This window comes from Ranitomeya imitator, chromosome 4 (genome assembly GCF_032444005.1).
Source record: "Ranitomeya imitator isolate aRanImi1 chromosome 4, aRanImi1.pri, whole genome shotgun sequence".
NCBI lineage: Eukaryota > Metazoa > Chordata > Amphibia > Anura > Dendrobatidae > Ranitomeya > Ranitomeya imitator.
Window position 1 is genome coordinate 607,691,011 of NC_091285.1, and position 19,233 is coordinate 607,710,243.

General features: G+C 44.1%; 1 protein-coding gene across 11 annotated transcripts in view; it reads left to right on the forward strand.

Annotated features, from left to right (window-relative positions):
* The window catches only part of AAK1 (AP2 associated kinase 1), a 153,088-nt gene that overhangs the window by 90,271 nt on the left and 43,584 nt on the right, over positions 1-19,233 (forward strand). For 6 of the 11 annotated variants that reach the window (XM_069766558.1, XM_069766560.1, XM_069766561.1 and 3 more), the window contains exons 5-15: positions 1,578-1,699; positions 3,012-3,093; positions 4,603-4,735; positions 7,483-7,586; positions 8,107-8,186; positions 8,460-8,614; positions 10,271-10,566; positions 13,001-13,177; positions 13,432-13,661; positions 14,450-14,607; positions 14,922-15,038. In XM_069766558.1, coding sequence (XP_069622659.1) covers positions 1,578-1,699; positions 3,012-3,093; positions 4,603-4,735; positions 7,483-7,586; positions 8,107-8,186; positions 8,460-8,614; positions 10,271-10,566; positions 13,001-13,177; positions 13,432-13,661; positions 14,450-14,607; positions 14,922-15,038 — 1,654 coding nt within the window. Of the gene's footprint in view, positions 1-1,577; positions 1,700-3,011; positions 3,094-4,602; positions 4,736-7,482; positions 7,587-8,106; positions 8,187-8,459; positions 8,615-10,270; positions 10,567-13,000; positions 13,178-13,431; positions 13,662-14,449; positions 14,608-14,921; positions 15,039-16,578; positions 16,678-19,233 lie in introns of all 11 variants that reach the window. The other 5 variants (XM_069766557.1, XM_069766559.1, XM_069766563.1 and 2 more) reach the window with 1 other exon arrangement.

Here is a 19,233-nt window from a genome sequence, read left to right on the forward strand (position 1 = left end):
GGTCTGTATTAACAGAAGGCAGTGTTACAACCTGGTGGAAGAGTACTTGTCCACACTTCTCCGTGAACTAACAGATGGGTCTGCCCCATTTAACTTTTTGGTCTCCAAATTGGACACATGGTCTGAGCTTGCCCTTTATGCCTTGGAGGTGCTGAGATCTCATCTCCCAAGATCTTGGTGCCAAGATCTCCACCTGCGCATGCTCCGCCCCCCAGCAGCCATTTTTCCGGAGTCCACCGCACAGGAAACAATGGAACTGTGGGGGGCTCTGGCTTTTCACAAAATGTTGCCAGAGCCCCCCGCAGCACCGGAGCCACCGGCAGCAGCGCCTGACACCCCCTTTAGCACTGCCGGGCACCCCACAGCACCGGACACAAGCAGCAGGAACGGACACCCCCCCTCATCCAGCCTGCAGCAACGGTAACGGTAGGGTATTTCCGCATTAAAAGACGCACCCCCGTTTTCCCCCAAATTTGGGGGCAAAAAAGTACGTCTTATAATCCGAAAAATACGGTAACTACTCATTCCAAGCACAAAGCATCTAAATTGTACTGGATGGCTATTCTGTCTGGCAATATCAGCTGCTGACTCAGTTGAGAAGTGGATAATTTCCTTGACTGCTGCCTTCCTTGGATGTGATACACATTTATCAGGTTGTCTCTCCGGAATAGAAACCTGATTCTCTGTTACACGTGTGTTTTCCGCAATCCCACCTGTGGGTGATTTGAGATTGGATGGCTGAGTGTGCCTCAAGTTCCCTCACTTTGTGTTCCACCGGGTCCTCTCTTAATCATGGTCCCAGTTTGAACAAACAAAAAGCTAGAAACGGAGTGAAATTCCATTATCCCGAGCTGAAGTATTCATGTGTGGTTGCCTGCTTTGAACAATAATTTTTCATGGGAAACTCTTTGGGCCCCCGGGACCCTAAGGCAACAGCATTGGAGAGGTGTCTCAAGGCAAAGTGGCTGAGACCGGCGTTGGCAAGCCTCGCGGTGGACAGCTTTCTGTATCCAGAATCAAACCATAAGTTGTTTTTTTTATGTGGCTGCTCTACTGTACACTATTGAAGATAAAAGTTTGGCTCTGTGGGTTAAATTTGTTAGCTGCTTCTGAGGGGGTACTCCGCCCAATGCTCTGTGGGTGAAATTAACTGGACTGAAAGTAGCTAGCCTCCGTTTCTGTGAGGGCACTGTTACAATTTTTATGCTATTTAGTTCCTATTTTTCCATGATTGCTATGGTGAAAGAACCCCTTTAAGTCATTTCTCGATCCACATTTGTTTGCAGGGCAATTGTGCTGCTCTTACCCCCATTGTTCTTCCTTTTTCAGCCCCGTACCTCGGACTATGACCATTTTACACCCATTTTAAAGCACTGAAGTTCGGGTTCCTATTGACTTCTATTGGTTTCGGGTCCGGGTTGTAACTTTAGGAAGCAATGCTGTGAATGATGTGGCAGGCATTAGAGCTAAGCATGCACAGCTCTGTACTGCAGTGTATAAATGGAATCATGAACAATATATCCTCTCGATTTCTGTATAATTGATGGCGATGGGGTCTTTTTTTTCTATGTTTGCAGGTGGAGAATATCCTACTACATGATCGTGGTCACTACGTTCTATGTGACTTTGGGAGTGCAATAAATAAATGTCAGAATCCACAGACTGAAGGTGTTGCTGTGGTGGAGGACGAAATTAAAAAGTAAGTATCGATGAGACACAAAGAGGAGGCTGAATGCGGCCTCGGGACATGGAGGGCTCACCTTACAGGAATTGTACTGGGATAGTGAGTGCTGCAATCTAAGTAGTGTATGGGAAGCAATCGCACATACGCTAGTTTGACACGTCCACGACCTGCGCTATCTCCCTCACCAGTATATAGGAGGCAGATGGCTATGCTAAGGAGACCAGGACATGTGAGAACGGTCTGCGTTTCATAGACGTGTGGAACCGGCCTTGCGATTAGTTTTATGATGTGTTTGCACTGTATGCTTGACATGTGTATGGGGAAAGTTCCCAGCCAAGCTCCTTTAATAGTGGATGAATGTGATCACTATATTATTGTGCATAGCAATTCATACTATTGGACATTCGTTGGCAGGCCAGAGCCATCATCAAAAGTCAACTCAGTCATGTTCTTTTTAGCAGTTCTTTTTACCCATCTCCAAACCAATGATTTTTTCCATTTAGCATGCAGCAATACTGACAAAGTATGTTCACACCCAGCAGACTGCACAAAATTCTACTACTGTTCCATTAATCTGATAGGAGCTTGCAGAAAACCTTGCATGTACTTGCAGAACTATAGAGTGGATTCTTAGTTGTAGAAATTTCTGCAATAAATAAACATTACATTGGAGCCTTAGTAATTAAAAGGTTTGTCCCTCCAACAAAGTCCATTTTTATTAATAGATCTTGGAATAATAAGTTCCACAATGAGATGCATTAAAGAAAATGTTCCTGTGCTGAGATAATCATGTAAGTGTGCCCCTGCTGTGTACTGTGTAATGGCTGTGCAGGCACATGGTCTGATTGTACATCAGCTCCTGACCAAGGGTTAGAAGAATAAGTGATCATACATACAACATAGCTGCTGCTTTCTGTGAGGTAAAACATTTTCCTGCCTGTTTTATCACAGGAGCGAGTGTTTTTTCTGAGCTCATCATAAATCAAGTCAGTGAGGTAGTGGTAGCCAGTGCTCATACCTCACGAGTTCATGTCACTGTATTGATTTATTTATTTTGAACTCAGTGGTGAACTCATGGCAGAATTGCTGTAATAAAACAGGCAAGTATTCTCTCGTGAGCATATCTTTAGACTGCACTGCATACGCCCCTTTTCCAAAGATGAAAAAGATATAAAAAGGTCCATATCTCTACAACTGTACGGCAGATTGAAAAAAACAAACAAAACCCTTGTATACTGATGGGAGCAGGGGCAATAAAGTGCAAGCGAGAAGTGGTCACTGTTGATCCGGTAACAGGTGTGTTTTAACAGGTATTTTTTTATTCCAGGTATACCACACTTTCTTATCGGGCACCGGAGATGGTAAACCTCTACAGTGGGAAAGTCATCTCTGCCAAGGCTGACATATGGGTACGTCTCTTCAGCCACTCACTTCTGCAAGTTATATGGTTCTAGGTAAAACCATAGAAGAGAGTGGGCACTCACCATCCGCTAATATTCAGTCTTTATTGTGACCACATGTCAGTTGCAGGAATAGCAGGGAGAAACGTGATATAAAAAGACGACGGCCGTTTCGCGCTGCCGCGCTTCCACGGGTCTTGATGATTATAGGTATTCACAATGGGGGGGGATCACACTTGGCAGTATTTTTGCCACTGAGAACTAGTTCCATGTATGTATCTAAATGGGACTTGCCAAAAGCCATGCACATATTGCCGAAACAATGCCATTCATGTGTGTTGCGAATTCCGCACTGTGGAAAGAATGTGTGCAAATATCCGGCCGTGCCCATTCTTTTCGTGACTTTCACTGCAAATTCGACCATACTCATTGCTTTGTTGTGGAGTAGGGAGAAATCTGTTACCAGATCAGTGATGAAATGTGCACATAACACACGCACGTTTAGTTGTGGCCAAACAAGTGGCACAAATTTTCAGCAATATTTGAACATGGCCTTATTCCATTTATTTATCTACCTGGTGAGTAGGTTCACACATTGTGTTTGGTGTGGAGTTTTTCTGCAGCAGAATCATGTGTATCGCTGCAGCGTCGCTAAATGTGAAGGGGCCTTTAGACTCGTTTTGCTACATGCTTTGTGGAAGATCTGATCCACAAGATCTGAGTTTACCCTAAGGGAATTGTCTCTCGCAGCCGACCAGGGGGTTTATTGCCTTCAGTCCACAATCAGTCGCTAGCATGAGATTGCCTTTGGTGCTTCGGACCACACTATTAATTGTTTGAGCTTTTCTTGTGGTTTACCTTGTGTTATTTTAATGTCACCATGTTATTGCCATTGATTTTTTTTTTTTTGCAATTTATTTTGAGACTGTAGAGCAGATCTGTTTTCCGGACTTAAATTGCCATTCAATACACCGAAAATGGTCTTATGATTCATACCGCTACAGCATCTATTGACTTTATAATGACCTTACGCATTGATTTGTGCTAACAAAAGTAGTGTAAAGTTGGGATATATCAGGTACTTGCTTATATAGTAGTGTTATGAGAAATCACTCTTGAGGTGATATTCCTTGTCATGACCTGGCAAATCCTTAGACTTTTCTAGCCGATACTTCTTTTTTTCAGTCCAAATCTGAATAGGCCCATTAAGGCCCCTGTAAACAATAGACTAATGTCGGCTGAACCCACTGATATTGACTGATTTGACCGATAATGTAATGTGTATGCAATCCCCGAACATGTGATCTTCGGGAGAGATGTTGATCAGGCAGGAGATGCCGATTGCCGCCTTCTCCCGGAGATAAGCGCCCGTCTGACATCCGTCTCAAGCGTATATATGGCGGCTTTAGGATGTGAGCTCCTCTGAGCACATGGACCCATGTAAGTGATGATCTGTGTTCAGAGCCTTTGATTATGTCATGTCCTATGAAAACTAATGCTTCTCCTCTTGTCTGACAGGCCCTGGGATGTCTGCTCTACAAGCTCTGCTTCTTCACGCTGCCCTTCGGGGAGAGTCAGGTCTCCATCTGTGATGGGAATTTTACCATTCCTGACAACTCCCGATACTCCCATGACATGCACTGCCTCATCAGTAAGTGTGTGGTGGATTACGAACAGCACACAAACATGGTATTCAGTGTGTTATTATTATTATTATTGGACCCTACAAGGAAGGGAGCGGTCTGATAATCTCGCCTCAAGCTGAGGAGAAAGCAACTATTTTATTCATCTAATTGTGAAAACGAGAATCCATTGTCCAGTGACGTTACATTTCCACCTGGTTATCCACGGGCTCCTGACACACCTCACTGTGTTTTTATGGAAGATTATTCTAATTATCTACATTTTTCAGCATTAAAAGGACACAAGTGCTTTCTTGAAAGAGTATTGTCGTTACCTTTTCAGGGGAAGAAGTTAGTTTGTTGGAACTTGCACTGATTTTGAAGGGGTTGTCTCAAGTTCCTGTCCTCAGGAGTGCGCTGCTCCACTGCCTCCTCGCTTCCTGCTTGTTGGAGACGCTTCTGAAGGTGGACCATTCGGGCTGGTTGGCATGGCTGAGCCGTCGGCCCGAACTGCCTGCTCTCTGATGCTGCTTTGCCTCTGTAGCATTGGTGGGGTGCAGCAGACTGACGCTGGGTGGATCCAGCGATCCGGCCAGCCTCGGAGTGGCGCTTACAAGCACTTTTTGCATAGGAATCTGTACATATAGGCTTACAAGCAGTACTCTGTAGAATTAAAAACAATTCCGTTCTTGAGAATAGAGGGGTTTTTGATCGGAGATAAATTGCAGAACTGAAGCGGCCACAATAATATGGAATACCTTCTTAATAGCCTTTGCTGCTCTTTTGTGATGAGCAAGCCTGTGAAATGGCCTCTTTAGACAGGTAACAGTGGCCATGTTTGTTGTAAGCCTGTACAAAAAATGGATAGGAGTCAACTGAATCTTGCGCAGAGCCGGCATTTGTGCCATAGCTTGTCTATCTCTAGAAAAGCAAATCTTCATGAGTATAGGACTTGGAGGGACCTATATAACTTGTCATTTTAGTATTCAATATATAAAAGATTAGCTGTATTGGAGATTGATCAGCATTTAAAGGGACTTTATAGCGTAGTGTATCACAAAGGCATGACACGACTCGCTAGTGGATGTCTGGGACTTCAGCAGTGCAGTAAAATTATAAAGGAGCCACCTATTTGTGGACCCTTAAGAAAAAGAAATGATAGCCTATCCTAGTGGCATATCATAACAACATGTTTTGAAGGACAACTCTTTTAAAGGGAAGCATATTAGGAGCTAATAATAATAAAAGACAAGTTCAAGCATACCTTCTAAGCGGCCTATGCCGACCCCTGAAAAACAACCCCCCATATCATTGTCGCTGCTCCACCAAACTTTAGAGAAGTCACAATGCAGACCAGCAGGGAACGATTTCCTGGCATGTGCCTAACTCAAACGCCTCCATCAGATGGCACGATAGAAAGGAGTGATTCGCCACGTCACAGAATACAATTCCACTGCCACAGTCCAGTGGCGGAGGCTTTACACCACTACATCTGACGCATGGCATTGTGCTTGGTGATATAAGATTTGCTTGCAGCTGGTCGGCCATGTAAACCCATAAAGCTTTGGCGACGTTTATGCATTATTCCCCTCAGCACTTGGTGGCCTGGCTTTGTAACATTATGTGGTCTCCACTTTGTAGCGGAGTTGTTGAGATTACTACATGCTGTCACTTTTTGTATAATATCACTCACAGGAGATAGTGGAGTATTTTTAAGGGGACAATACAAATATCTCGCTGAGGATCTGTTTATACCAAGGAAGGTGACGGGCACAAGGGGGCATTCTTTGCGTCTGGAGGAGAGAAGGTTTTTCCACCAACATAGAAGAGGATTCTTTACTGTTAGGGCAGTGAGAATCTGGAATTGCTTGCCTGAGGAGGTGGTGATGGCGAACTCAGTCGAGGGGTTCAAGAGAGGCCTGGATGTCTTCCTGGAGCAGAACAATATTGTATCATACAATTATTAGGTTCTGTAGAAGGACGAAGATCTGGGTATTTATTATGATGGAATATAGGCTGAACTGGATGGACAAATGTCTTTTTTCGGCCTTACTAACTATGTTACTATGTTATGAGGAAAAAAATGTCATGAAATGACTTCTTACATTGGTGGTGTCCTACTACAGGACCACGCTGGTATCAGTGAGCTCCTTACAATGAGCCGTTCTGTCACTTGTCTGCGGCCTCCGTCATTCACACAGTGTCCCCCAATGGCGCTCCTGCGCAGGTGTGCTGCTCTCTTCCCTGCCGAGGACAGAGCAAAGTATTGTAACTCGCATGTACGGGGAAAGGCCACAGAGCGCTGGCACATGCACGCTACGGTACTCGGAGGAGAGCGCCTGTGCGGGAGCGCGATGGGGAACACTGTGGATGGTGTAGGATGCCTCATCCACGTGAAGCAAGACGAGAAGAGGCGCCGGGTCAAGACCAGTGATGCCCAACGGACCAGACCCCGCCGTAGGGAAGTATACCAACAACTATTGTTATATGCTGAGCGCATTGGAGACCTACATACTGCATCCTAGAATGCTGTGTATGAGGGCGTGCAGGTGCTGGCCCTACTTTACATGGAATAACCTGGTTCCCTATAAAGAAACCTAAAACAGGGTTTTATCTTCACCAGTGCATCTCTGATATATGGAAGCGAAGCAAAAATACAGTAAATTTATTGCTGGAGGGAACCGTATTGTATGACATGAAGGAAATCTCGCTAGCTCTAGTTGTAGATGGTAACCCATTAATGATACCTTTCATAACACATATATTTGTATCTCAGGGTACATGCTCGAGCCAGATCCGGACAAGAGGCCTGACATCTATCAAGTATCCTATTTTGCCTATAAGCTAGTGAAGAGAGAATGTCCTGTACCTAATGTACATGTAAGTGCCGATACCGATGCTATGGGGGTGCAGGAGTAGCCGTCACACCTGGGCCCTACTACACAGATTGCACTGGGGCTCAGAGCCTTCTCGCTATCCCTGCCCTTGGTTGTCTTTCTTCATACCGAGTAGTTGGGGAGCGAGCCTGGGGATTTTACTTGGCCAGTTGGCTTTGGGCATTTGCTGTGTGTTGTATTGGGGATTTTCTTCACATACCCCATGATACTACACTTTTTATATTTTTATTTCTCTCTCGCTTCGTGGGGGGACACAGGAAACCATGGGTGTATGCTGCTGCCACTAGGAGGTTGACACTATGCAAAAAAAAAAGGGTTGGCTCCTCCCCAGCAGTATATACCCAATAACTGGCAGAAAGCTAATCCGTTTTAGTTTAGTGTTAGTAGGAGGTGGACGCAGGGGTGCCTCAGCCCCATTTCTACCTTAGGTTTTCTTTTTAGATTTTTATCTTTTTGAAGGAAGGATGGGTTAAATTGAGGATTTGCACTGTTGTCTTATTTAGGACTCCATCATCCCTGCAAAGTTGCCTGAACCAGTGAAAGCGGCAGAAGCCGCAGCTAAGAAATCCCAACCAAAGGCCAGGTAAGCTCCATGAGGTTTGATTTATGAGAGCATTTGTACTGTTGGAGGCCAAGCATGGTCTGATTTCCTAGATAAAGACTTTTGTCAAAAGTAGTAGAGAATGCATAATTATTTTTTTTAGATGTCAGGGGGTCCTTGTAGGGAGCACACAGTCCTCTAGAGTGGGAGCTACTCTTAAGCAGACCACCATACACTCATGTAACCGCATGAGACAACCTCTTTTTTAGGTTTGGCCTAGATGTATAGTGAATTATCCCTGGCCCTGTTTTGCAGGCTGACGGACCCTGTTCCAACTACTGAAACTTCCATTGCACCTCGTCAAAGACCAAAAGCGGGTCAGACCCAACCAAACCCAGGAATGCTTCCGATTCAGCCGGCCCTAACTCCACGAAAAAGGGCTACAGTGCAGCCAGCTGCTGCCCCATCAGGTATGTTTGGCTCTTGTTGACCCTGGCAATCTCACTGCCACAGGTTTCTGAAAACAAAAAGATTGGGCATGTTAAAATCCTTCATACCTGACCATATATTCATCAACATCTGCTTATGGGTGACCGTCGGACTCTCCCAAACACCTGAGAAACCCAAGCTAAATTATGTAGAGTACGTCCATTAATCTACAGATTATTATATATACGGTGTGTGTGTGTGTATATATATATATATATATATATATATATATATATATATATATATACGGTGTGTGTGTGTGTATATATATATATATATATATATATATAATTGTCTAAGGGTCTGTCTGTCTTTCTGTCTGTCTGTCTGTCCTGGAAACCCCGCGTCTCTGATTGGTCGAGGCCTGGCGGTCTCGACCAATCAGCAACGGGCACAGCGACGATGATGTCATAAAGGACGTAGACATCCCACGTTTCTGATTCAGCGACGGGCACAGTATCGACGTAGATGTCATAATGGTTGCCATGGCGACGATGATGTCAAAGTTTGCCTCGACCAATCAGCGACGGGCACAGTCTGCCGCGAATTCTGGAATCATCATTGTCCATATACTACGGGGACATGCATATTCTAGAATACCCGATGCGTTAGAATCGGGCCACAATCTAATATATATCTATATCTCCTTTATTTCCAACTAGATTACCACCAGCGTCCTTTACTCTTTCATACTCTTAGGCTGGTTTCACATTTGTGTTTTTTTGGGTGCGTTTTTGCGGTAAAAAACGCATGGTGAAAAAACGCATGTAAACGCGTGCAAACGCTGCGTTTTTTTGACGCATGCGTTTTTGCATGTGGTGAAAAAACGCGGCGTTTTGACGCGTTTACATGCGTTTTTTCATGCGTTTGCGTTTTTTAAACGCATGCTGAGAAATGTGTGACAGCTGCCAATCATCAAAATAAAGTAAAAAACCCACTATAAACAGAAATAGTTAGGGTTAGGGGTAGGGATCATAACCCTAACCCTAAAGGGACCCTAACCCTACCGCTAACCCTAACCCTAAGGGATCCTAACCCTAACCCTACCTCTAACCCTAAGGGATCCTAACCCTAAAGGGATTAGGGGTAGGGTTAGGGGTAGGGTTAGGGTTAGGATCCCTTAGGGCTAGGGTTATGGTTAGGATCCCTTAGGGTTAGGGTTAGGATCCCTTAGGGTTAGGGGTAGGGTTAGGGTTAGGATCCCTTTATCACCTTTATGTTGGGGGGTGGCATATCAGTGTGTTTTCTGGTTTTTTAATACGCATGTGTTTTTAACGCAAAAAAACGCATGCTTCCCCATTGACTCCAATGTATTTTTTGACCAAAAAAAAACGTATGAAAACGCATGCCTTTTTTTTGGTCAAAAAAACGCCTCTCAAAAATACTACAAGTTGCATTTCTGAAAATGAACGCATGCAGTAAAAAAAGCATGCGTTCCAAAACGCGACCAAACGCGTACAAACAAAAACGCATGCGTTTTCAATGTTAAATATAGGGGGGGAAAACGCATGTGTTTTTTGAAAAAAAACGTTGCAGACAAAAACGCAAGTGTGAAACCACCCTTACTGCTTTATGGTACAAGTTTTCCTAATTTTAGCCTCCTATTCTCCATGTTTCATCCATGTGTTTTCCTATAGCCGCTCCTATCCAGCCCACAGCCCCTGCTCCTGTACAGCCTCCTGCAAAACCAGTTACTCAGCCTCAGCAAACTTCTAAACCGGCCCAACCTTCTCCGCAACCGGCTACTCCAGTGACCACCACTCCACAGACCGCAGCTCCTGTGCAGCCATCTGCAACTCCATCTCCCCAGCCAGCATCTCATCCGCAGCAGCAGCAACTTTATCTTAAGCAACAGCAGCTTTTGCAGCAACAACTTTTGCAGCAGCAACAGGCGGCAGCATTGTATCAGCAGCAGACGCTCCAAGCTCAGCAGGTGAGGTTTATGCCCTAGAAAATGACCCGTGTGTGCTCACTAAGTGCTCTTGAACAGCTGTCTGGTATTTATGGTCATGTACCAGAGTATATGCCAAGGGCATTGTGGCCTGCAAATATACAGTGCCTTGCGAAAGTACTTTTCAACATTTTCCCACATATCATGCTTCAAAGATAAAGATACCAAATGTAAATTTTTGGTGAAGAATCAACAACAAGTGGAACACAATTGTGAAGTTGAACGAAATTTATTGGTTATTTAAAATTTTTGTGGAAAATCAAAAACTGAAAAGTGGGGCGGGCAATTATTCGGCCCCTTTAACTTAATACTTTGTTGCTCCACCTTTTACTGTGATTACAGCTGCAAGTCGCTTGGGGTATGTCTCTATCCGTTTTGTACATCGAGAGACTGAAATTCTTGCCCATTTTTCCTTGGCAAACATCTCAAGCTTAGTGAGGTTTGATGGAGATCATTTGTGATCAGCAGTTTTCAGCTCTTTCTGGAGATTCTCAATTGGATTGAGGTCTGGACTTTGACTTGGCCATTCTAACACCTGGATACGTTTATTTGTGAACCATTCCATTGTAGATTTTGCTTTGTTTAGGATCATTGTCTCGTTGGAAGACAAATCTCCGTCCCAGTCTCAGGTCTTTTGCTGAATCCAACAGGTTTTCTTCAAGAATTGTCCTGTATTTGGCTCCATCCATCTTCCCATCAATTTTAACCATCTTCCCTGTCCCTGCTGAAGAAGAGCAGGCCCAAACCATGATGCTGCCACCACCATGTTTGACTGTGGGGTTGGTGTGTTCAGGGTAATGAGCTGTGTTGCCATTACACCAAACATATCGTTTGGCATTATTGCCAAAAAGTTTGATTTTAGCTTCATCTGACCAGAGCACATTCTTCCACATGTTTGGTGTGCCTCCCAGGTGATTTGTTGCAAACTTTAAATGACACTTTTTATGGATATCTTTGAGAAATGGCTTTCTTCTTGCCACTCTTCCATAAAGGCCAGATTTGTGCAGTGTACGACTGATTGTTGTCCTATGGACAGACTGCCCCACCTCAGCTATGCAGTTCATCCAGAGTGATCATGGGCCTCTTGGCTGCATCTCTGATCAGTCTTATTCTTGTTTGGAAGAAAGTTTAGAGGGACGGCCGGGTCTTGGTAGATTTGCAGTGGTATGATACTCCTCACATTTCAATATGATTGTTTGCACAGTGCTCCTTGGGATGTTTAAAGTTTTGGAAATCATTTTGTATCCAAATTCGGCTTTAAACTTTTCCACAACAGTATCACGGACCTGCCTGTTGTGTTCCTTGGTGTTCAAGATGCTCTCTGTGCTTCAAACAGAACCCTGAGACTATCACAGAGCAGGTGCATTTATACGGAGACTTGATTACACACAGGTGGATTATATTTATCATCATTAGGCATTTAGGACAACATTGGATCATTCGGAGATCCACAATGAACTTCTGGAGTGAGTTTGCTGCACTGAAAGTAAAGGGGCCGAATAATATTGCACGCCCCACTTTTCAGTTTTTGATTTTTTGCAAAAATTTAAAATAACCAATAAATTTAGTTGAACTTCACAATTGTGTTCCACTTGTTGTTGATTCTTCACCAAAAATTGACATTTGGTATCTTTATGTTTGAAGCATGATATGTGGGAAAAGGTTGAAAAGTTCCAGGGGGCCGAATACTTTCGCTAGGCCCTGTAGACCTTCTCCCGGCAAAGTCCTGCATACATATGCATATGCAAACTTGCCTACAGCAGTAATGTAGGAGTGATTTGGCATATTGCTGGTGCAGTAACTACACACTGGTGTTTTTCAAGTCAATTATTTTGAACTGCATATGCAAGAGAAGAGGTAGGGGGCTATATGGCAACTGTACAGATATAGTCAGACTGAATAAAAAGTGTAATCGTAATCTCGGTTCTGGGTAATGGTTGCTAATGCTGCAAAATTTGAAGTTGTCACTTAATAGGTGTTCACATACTGGTAAACACATTTGGTTTGACTAAAAGTGTAGCCAGCAGGACAGTGGAGTCTGTAAGCCAAACCTCCGACTCGGACTCCCTACTCCGACTCCACAGAACCCCACTGATCAGCAGCACATAGCAAGCCCCATGTTAAATAAAACATTTTTTTGGAAATGATAATTACCCTTTAAGTTTAAACTTAGATAAACGTCTGGAGAAAAGACTAAGGTTGGAGCTGTCATAATTTGTCCCTAAATGACATTGAGCAGCTTGCAGTGCATTGTAATTCATGCAAGCTGTAGATGTGAAGTAGTAAAACATTATTCATTTTTTTTTTTTTACATTTGTACACTGCAAGTTTAAATTAGCTATCCAACGTGCTAGTAAAAGGCATTTCTGAGATATAGTTATCACAAAACTATTCTCATTTTGCTTGTGATCCACAGATGCAGGCCATGCAGCAACAGCAGATGCTTCAAGCCTATTACATACAACAACAGCAGCAGCAGCAGATCCTGGCCCAGCAGGTTGCAATGCAGCAGAAAGTGGTGACCCCAATGCAGGCTCCCACCCAGCCACAACCTTTGCCTACAAATGTTCAAGTCCCTGCTGCTCAAGAACAGGTATATTTGTGCTATTTGTGTTGGTGGTTTATATCTTCTACTATGCTAGGGGTGGATTTCATACAGACAAGACTTCACGTACGTGGTGATGGACTCCTTCAGTCAATCATATTCTATGTTATTGTGCATGTTATTTCTAGTGACTATTCTGTAACCGGCCCTTCCTGGATGAGATTTTAATGAGTCCACAGTCCTCCAGGAACACCGTAATTTACCTCTGATATCATTTTTAACTGGTTTCTTGTATACAATAGATCCAAGCTCCGCCAAGAGCCTCTCAAAAGGCGCAGTCAGCAACAACACAGCCTGCTGCAGGACCTAAGCTGGGCTCCTTCACCCCACCATCCTCTCCTAAGACTCAGCGTGGGGGACACAGGAGGATTCTGAGCGATGTCACACACAGCGCTGTCTTTGGTGTTCCCGCTAGTAAATCTACACAGCTACTCCAGGCGGCAGCGGCTGAGGCAAACCTCAATAAGTCGAAGTATGTATAAATGAACCCATAACTGCCCAGTGTAAGTAATGGTTACAGGTAGAGATGAGAAAAATGATTTGGAGGACCCTGGTCCAGCAGGTATGTTGATGGTCCATGGCCGCCAGACCAGTGCCCTGTGAACCTCCGCATGTCTTTCGTCTTTCAGCCTCCATGTTGTCTGGGACCTGCTATTGCAGATGCATTGAGGATTCCAGCAAGTAACAGGAAGGTTGGAGGGCTCTGTTCTGGGGGCCATGGACTTCTGAAGTGGCCACTGGATCACGTCCTGCACATCCTTTTACACAACTTTATGGCTTTTGCTTCTCAAGCATTTACTTTTTATCTGATTTTGGAAAATGACCAGAACAGTGCTCGCTACACTGTCAGAATTGGATTCGGTGAAGTCCATTTTGTTTAATTCCTATAAGGACCCTTGTGTACAATTAAAGTAGTTGTCCACTACCTGGTCAAACCTTTCTTAAGTGAAAGCATGCCCCATGTAAAAGAAAAGCAGAATATACTCTCCTCCCGGATTGGTGCCGCTCCGGCGATGTCAGCACAGTGTCTGCAGGCGCTCAACTGGCATCATGCCACGTAAGCACTGCAGCCTATTAGCGGCTGCCGATAGGCCGAAGCGCAAACACGACGCAATAATATCCCGCTAGCATCGGCAGACGCAACCCTGACATTGCTGCAACGCTCTTATTATTTTACATAGGGCACGTTTTCACTTACACGGGATTGACCAAGTGATGGACAACACCTTTAAGGCCTTTGTTTGTCTTTCCATCTCCAAGATCCGCCACTACAACCCCCTCTGGATCTCCAAGGACCTCACAGCAGAATGTCCACAACCCCCCAGAGTCTTCTGGCTGGAACCCATTTGATGACGACAACTTCTCTAAACTCACTGCTGAAGAACTTCTCAACAAGGATTTTGCTAAGCTGGGAGAAAGTAAGATACAATGTTTGCCATGATTTTTCTAGAATTACATTTACTAAATTCTCTTTTGCTAAATTTTGTATATTTGTCTGTTTGAGATGTGAATGAGGCGTCTCTACTCCACCTGTCAGAGGGGCAGGTTTGGTTCAGGAGACCTCCTACTCGCCAGAGATTGTGCTTGTGATGGAATCTTAATGTTTCAGACAGACAGATGCTAATGACAAAAAACCAGCCCCGACTGACAGATATAGACATATTGGACGCAAGGATTCTTTGTGTCCTTTTTGTTCTCCAACAGTCTCTTCTATTTTTCATGGTTTTCCTAGGTAAACCTCCAGAGCAACTGAGCAGCTCCACAGAGGATCTTCTGTCCGGATTCCCCGCGCCCCCCGCTGTCTCCCAGGCTGATGCTTTTGGACCTTCTCTGTTTTCTGGTGGAACAGGTAATTGCAAATTTCTTCTGTTAGCCTATTGATGGTTGGAAATAGGAAAGTAGTGAGATTTTTTTTATTTGTCAATTTCCTAGAAGAAAACTGTGTCTTAATGACTGGTATTGGTTCAGGCATAGTTAACCACAAATAAGTAAAAGTGTCAATTTAGCGCATCACTTATGTGCTGGAGAGAAGTATCCTGGGCGATCCAGGGTATATGGTCTGTGGTCGGGTGTGGTGCATTGGTCTGGCTTCCAGGTCAAAAAGCTCTCAAATGTCCAAAAAAAAAAAGGTTTTGTCCAACAGCAAAGGAAAGTAGTTACAACTTAGGCTTTAATCATATCGGATTAAAAAGGAGAATGTTCACACATTAAAAAAGAAAACCCATAATGCTTAGGCATTCATTCTTCCAATATTTTATTCTATATGATTCAAGGCTACGTCTTACACACTTTCCTTTTGGTGCTGGAGATCACCCCGTGTTGGACCATTGAGGGATAATTTCCCACCACTTTGCCTAATGTGCCCTCGATTGATCATTTTCATTCTTCTGTAAACCAACAGTAACCCAAACCCTCCCAGCCGTTTTGGTAAATCATAGGGTTTCATTTTACTTGATCTTTCCCCAACATAAACTGATAGAATACTGACCAGCTATGACATCGGTGTGCGATCGAGGAGGGCACAACGGATAGATTTAAGGCAACATGCAACACCACAGTGGCTTTTATAAGCCGCTCCACTCCTCGCCCAGAACAATGGCAGAATGGCCGCATCCCTGTAAAAAATGGGGTTAAAGGAAATCTAACACCAGTTTTTGCCACGTAATGTAAGAGCAGCATAATTTGGAGACAAAGACCCCAGTTCAAGCTGTGTCACTTACTGGGCTGTTTGCCGTAGTTTTAATAAAAATGCTTGTTTTATCAGCATAAGCTTATCCACAGAGGACTAGAAAACTTGCTGCAATGTAGTTTCCCATATGCAGGACCTCTGTATACCCCTGTGCCCACCACTGATTGTAGCCTTCTGCCTATGCAGAGTATACACAGCTGCCAATCAGTGGTGTGAGTGGGGTTATACAGAGCTCAGCATTCAGAGAGCTGCTAGATCTGCACCAGAGAAAACTGTGATTTTATCAGAGTAACAGCAGGAAGCCCAGTAAGTGACAAATCATTTGGAATCGGGGTCTCTGCCCTTACATCATGCTGCTCGCAATTGGGGTAGCGACAATATGGTGACAGATTCCCTTTAAGCAATGTAGACTCTTGTATTGTTTGCAGTCAGAATTATGGGTGAAGGAGTCTGGGAGCGTTGTAGATGATTCATCCGTGGACTAGGAGTTTAATACTTACAAACCCATCTTTCGAGCTGTGACCACAGACACTGCTACATATACAGGCAAACTCCTGATACCACTCGGCTGTGCTCCTTGAGAACCTACCAAGGGCCCCTGAGACCGTTAGTGCGTGTGTATCTTCAGCTTTTCTTCTGACTTGTCTTTCTCTCCTCTCATTCCTTTTCTCCCCTTTTTTCATTTCTTTCTGGGCCTCAGCTGTGGATAAACCTGTTGACGTGCAGGGTCAGGATCCCAGCCCTCCGCTCCACAAAACTCCTGACCCCTTCTTGCCTCTTCCTCTTTCTGAAACTCCAGGTAATGATACGGTCAAAAGGAAAGACACCATTGCCCACATGTTTTACCCCTTGGTCTATGTACTTGTACCCACAGGGATATGATGCTGGCGCAGTGACACATTAATGACGGGCAGCAGGTAGTCCCATCACTGGGGTCTCATGGGTACTGCCAGCAGGGCCGGACTGGCCATTTGGCAATTCTGGCAAATGCCAGAAGGGCTTGTCTGGTTGTGGGCTGCCATGTCTGCAACATTGTTAACAGAATCAGTGTTCTCAAGACACCCATACTGTTAAGAATTTTGATGGAGCACAAAATCGCTGACTCCATCACTTACCCTAGCAGACCACGGGTAACATTAGTATATTGGTCTTGTAGTAAATCTTACTTACCTCCATCCAGGGAAATATTAGTAATATATCCTTGCTGGCTCATGGGGACGGGGACAGCATGGGCCTGTATGATTTCAAATGCCAGGGCTGAATTTCAGTCCCAGTCCGTACCTGACTGCCAGTGTCCCCTGCTTCTGCCACATTGACTTGGAACAGACATAACTACAAAGCCTTGAGTTTAACCCCCTAGATGCTATAATGACCGCGTGCTCCATCAGCGAGTCATAACACAATCACAAGGCTCCGTGACAGCCAAGGACCTAGTAAATGCCCGGCCTAGTAACACTGGCAGAAATAATGCTTCGAAATAGTATGTTTTTCAGACCATTATAGAAGTCTTCCACATCCCAATATTTGGCCTCATACTCCACTCATCTGTACTTTTGAAGGTGAAGTTTCATGTTTGATTACCATAAGCTATACTGGCAGACAAATTCTTGTTCCTCCTTTCAATGTTGCAATTTAATTTTCATCTTTTATTGATAATCTTTATCTTCCTCATCTCCTAAACACTGTGCTGCGGGGCGGTTGCCCTTTGCCAGTTTATGCTCCTTTTATAAACTGCTCTCAACTGCTGCTCAACAAGATCATATACTTCATTCCCACTGTAAGTGTACAGGACTTTCCTTCTGTCAGTACGGCAGAGGGGCACAGAGGGGCTCGGACTGGATATGTCCTGAACTCTGAGCTGCTGGAAGCCACTTCTAAAGGATCATAATTGGCGATGTGAACCAACCCTGCAGAGTAGTGTTTTGGGAGAGCAGGGGGCAAAATAGGGTCATGAAGTATATTACAAAAATTCACAACTTTGCAAAGGCTTATCAACAATTATGAATATTGATGAGCCTTAACAAATCTTATCTTTTAAGGTCCACTAGCAGTGACTTAGTAAAGTAATGATATGAACTGTCAGTAGCCGCTAGTCTGCATGTTGATAGCTTACTGGAAATTTTATTTCCACATTTAACACTATAAATTGTAATATTTTTTTAGCAGCTCATATAGTCAGTGTTTCTCTGAGTAACAGACTGATTTAGGATGAAACTACTTAGCTCATTGATTTTGATCTTGTGAAATTTGCCAGTCACAGTGCCATCATTCACTTAAAGGGTTTTTCCAGCACTTCGTTTTTAGTAATTAAAAAAAAACAGGCAAATACTTTCTAACTTGGGTAGTTGCCTGTTCTATCCGTCACAGAGTTATCATTGGCCGCTCCTGCCGGCGATTCAGCTGCTCAACCTCAACAGAGCAGCTCTTCTTCTTTCGAGCTTCTCTGTCGATGGGGCGTGACTGCTGACGACATGCTGATTGACAACCGGCACTTCATGGTGAGCCAGCTGTCAATCAGCGCGAGATCCGCAGTCACGGCCCATCAGCAGAGCAGAAGAAAAGCCGCTGCTCTGTTGCTGTGAAGTCATCGGAAGCTGAATCGCCGACAGGAGCGGCCTGTTACCACTGTCAGCACAATAGGAGGGTAGGTAGCAACGACCTGGCTGTTAGTTTTCAAGAACATAGTAGAAAAAAAATAGTGGATAAACCCTTTAAATCATTCTGCAATGTAGCACGTTTTTCCGGACCCCAACTCGAGCTGCTGTCCTCAGATAGTTGATTGGGATTCCCATACAATTGGTGTGGCACAGGAGATAAATGCTTGGACCCTCTTTTCATATAAGTGGCATAAGAATTCCCCTTTTAAAGCAATGTCTGATTATCTTGGCTTATAATTTACATATATACACATGTAGCAGAGCTGGGTTTATCATTCTGGCCATTTTTGCTGCTGAAATATCAGGGCTACAGGTGAAACCTAATCTTTTATCAAAGAAAGTGTTGTCCTATCCAGCTCTGCTACAATTCCGATTGTGTTTTCAGTACACCATACCGGACTACGAGCAGTGCAATGAACGCCTTGAGCTAGACCTTAGATGGTTTCTTGCGTTGGGTGTTCTTTGTGCGATTTCCATCTGTCGTGAACCTGTCGGGAGGATTTTACTATTGAAACCAAGCACTATAGGTCCTAATGAAACAAAAAAAAAATGTAATGTGTAGTAATCCTATGTGAAAGTGCTGAGAAATCAAGCTTTGAAGCCACATGCAAATTTGCCTTAAAGTGCATTAGAGGCGTGTCTCCACCCACTAGATCTACACTCTCCAATGCACTTCTCTGGTAATTTACATGTGGCTA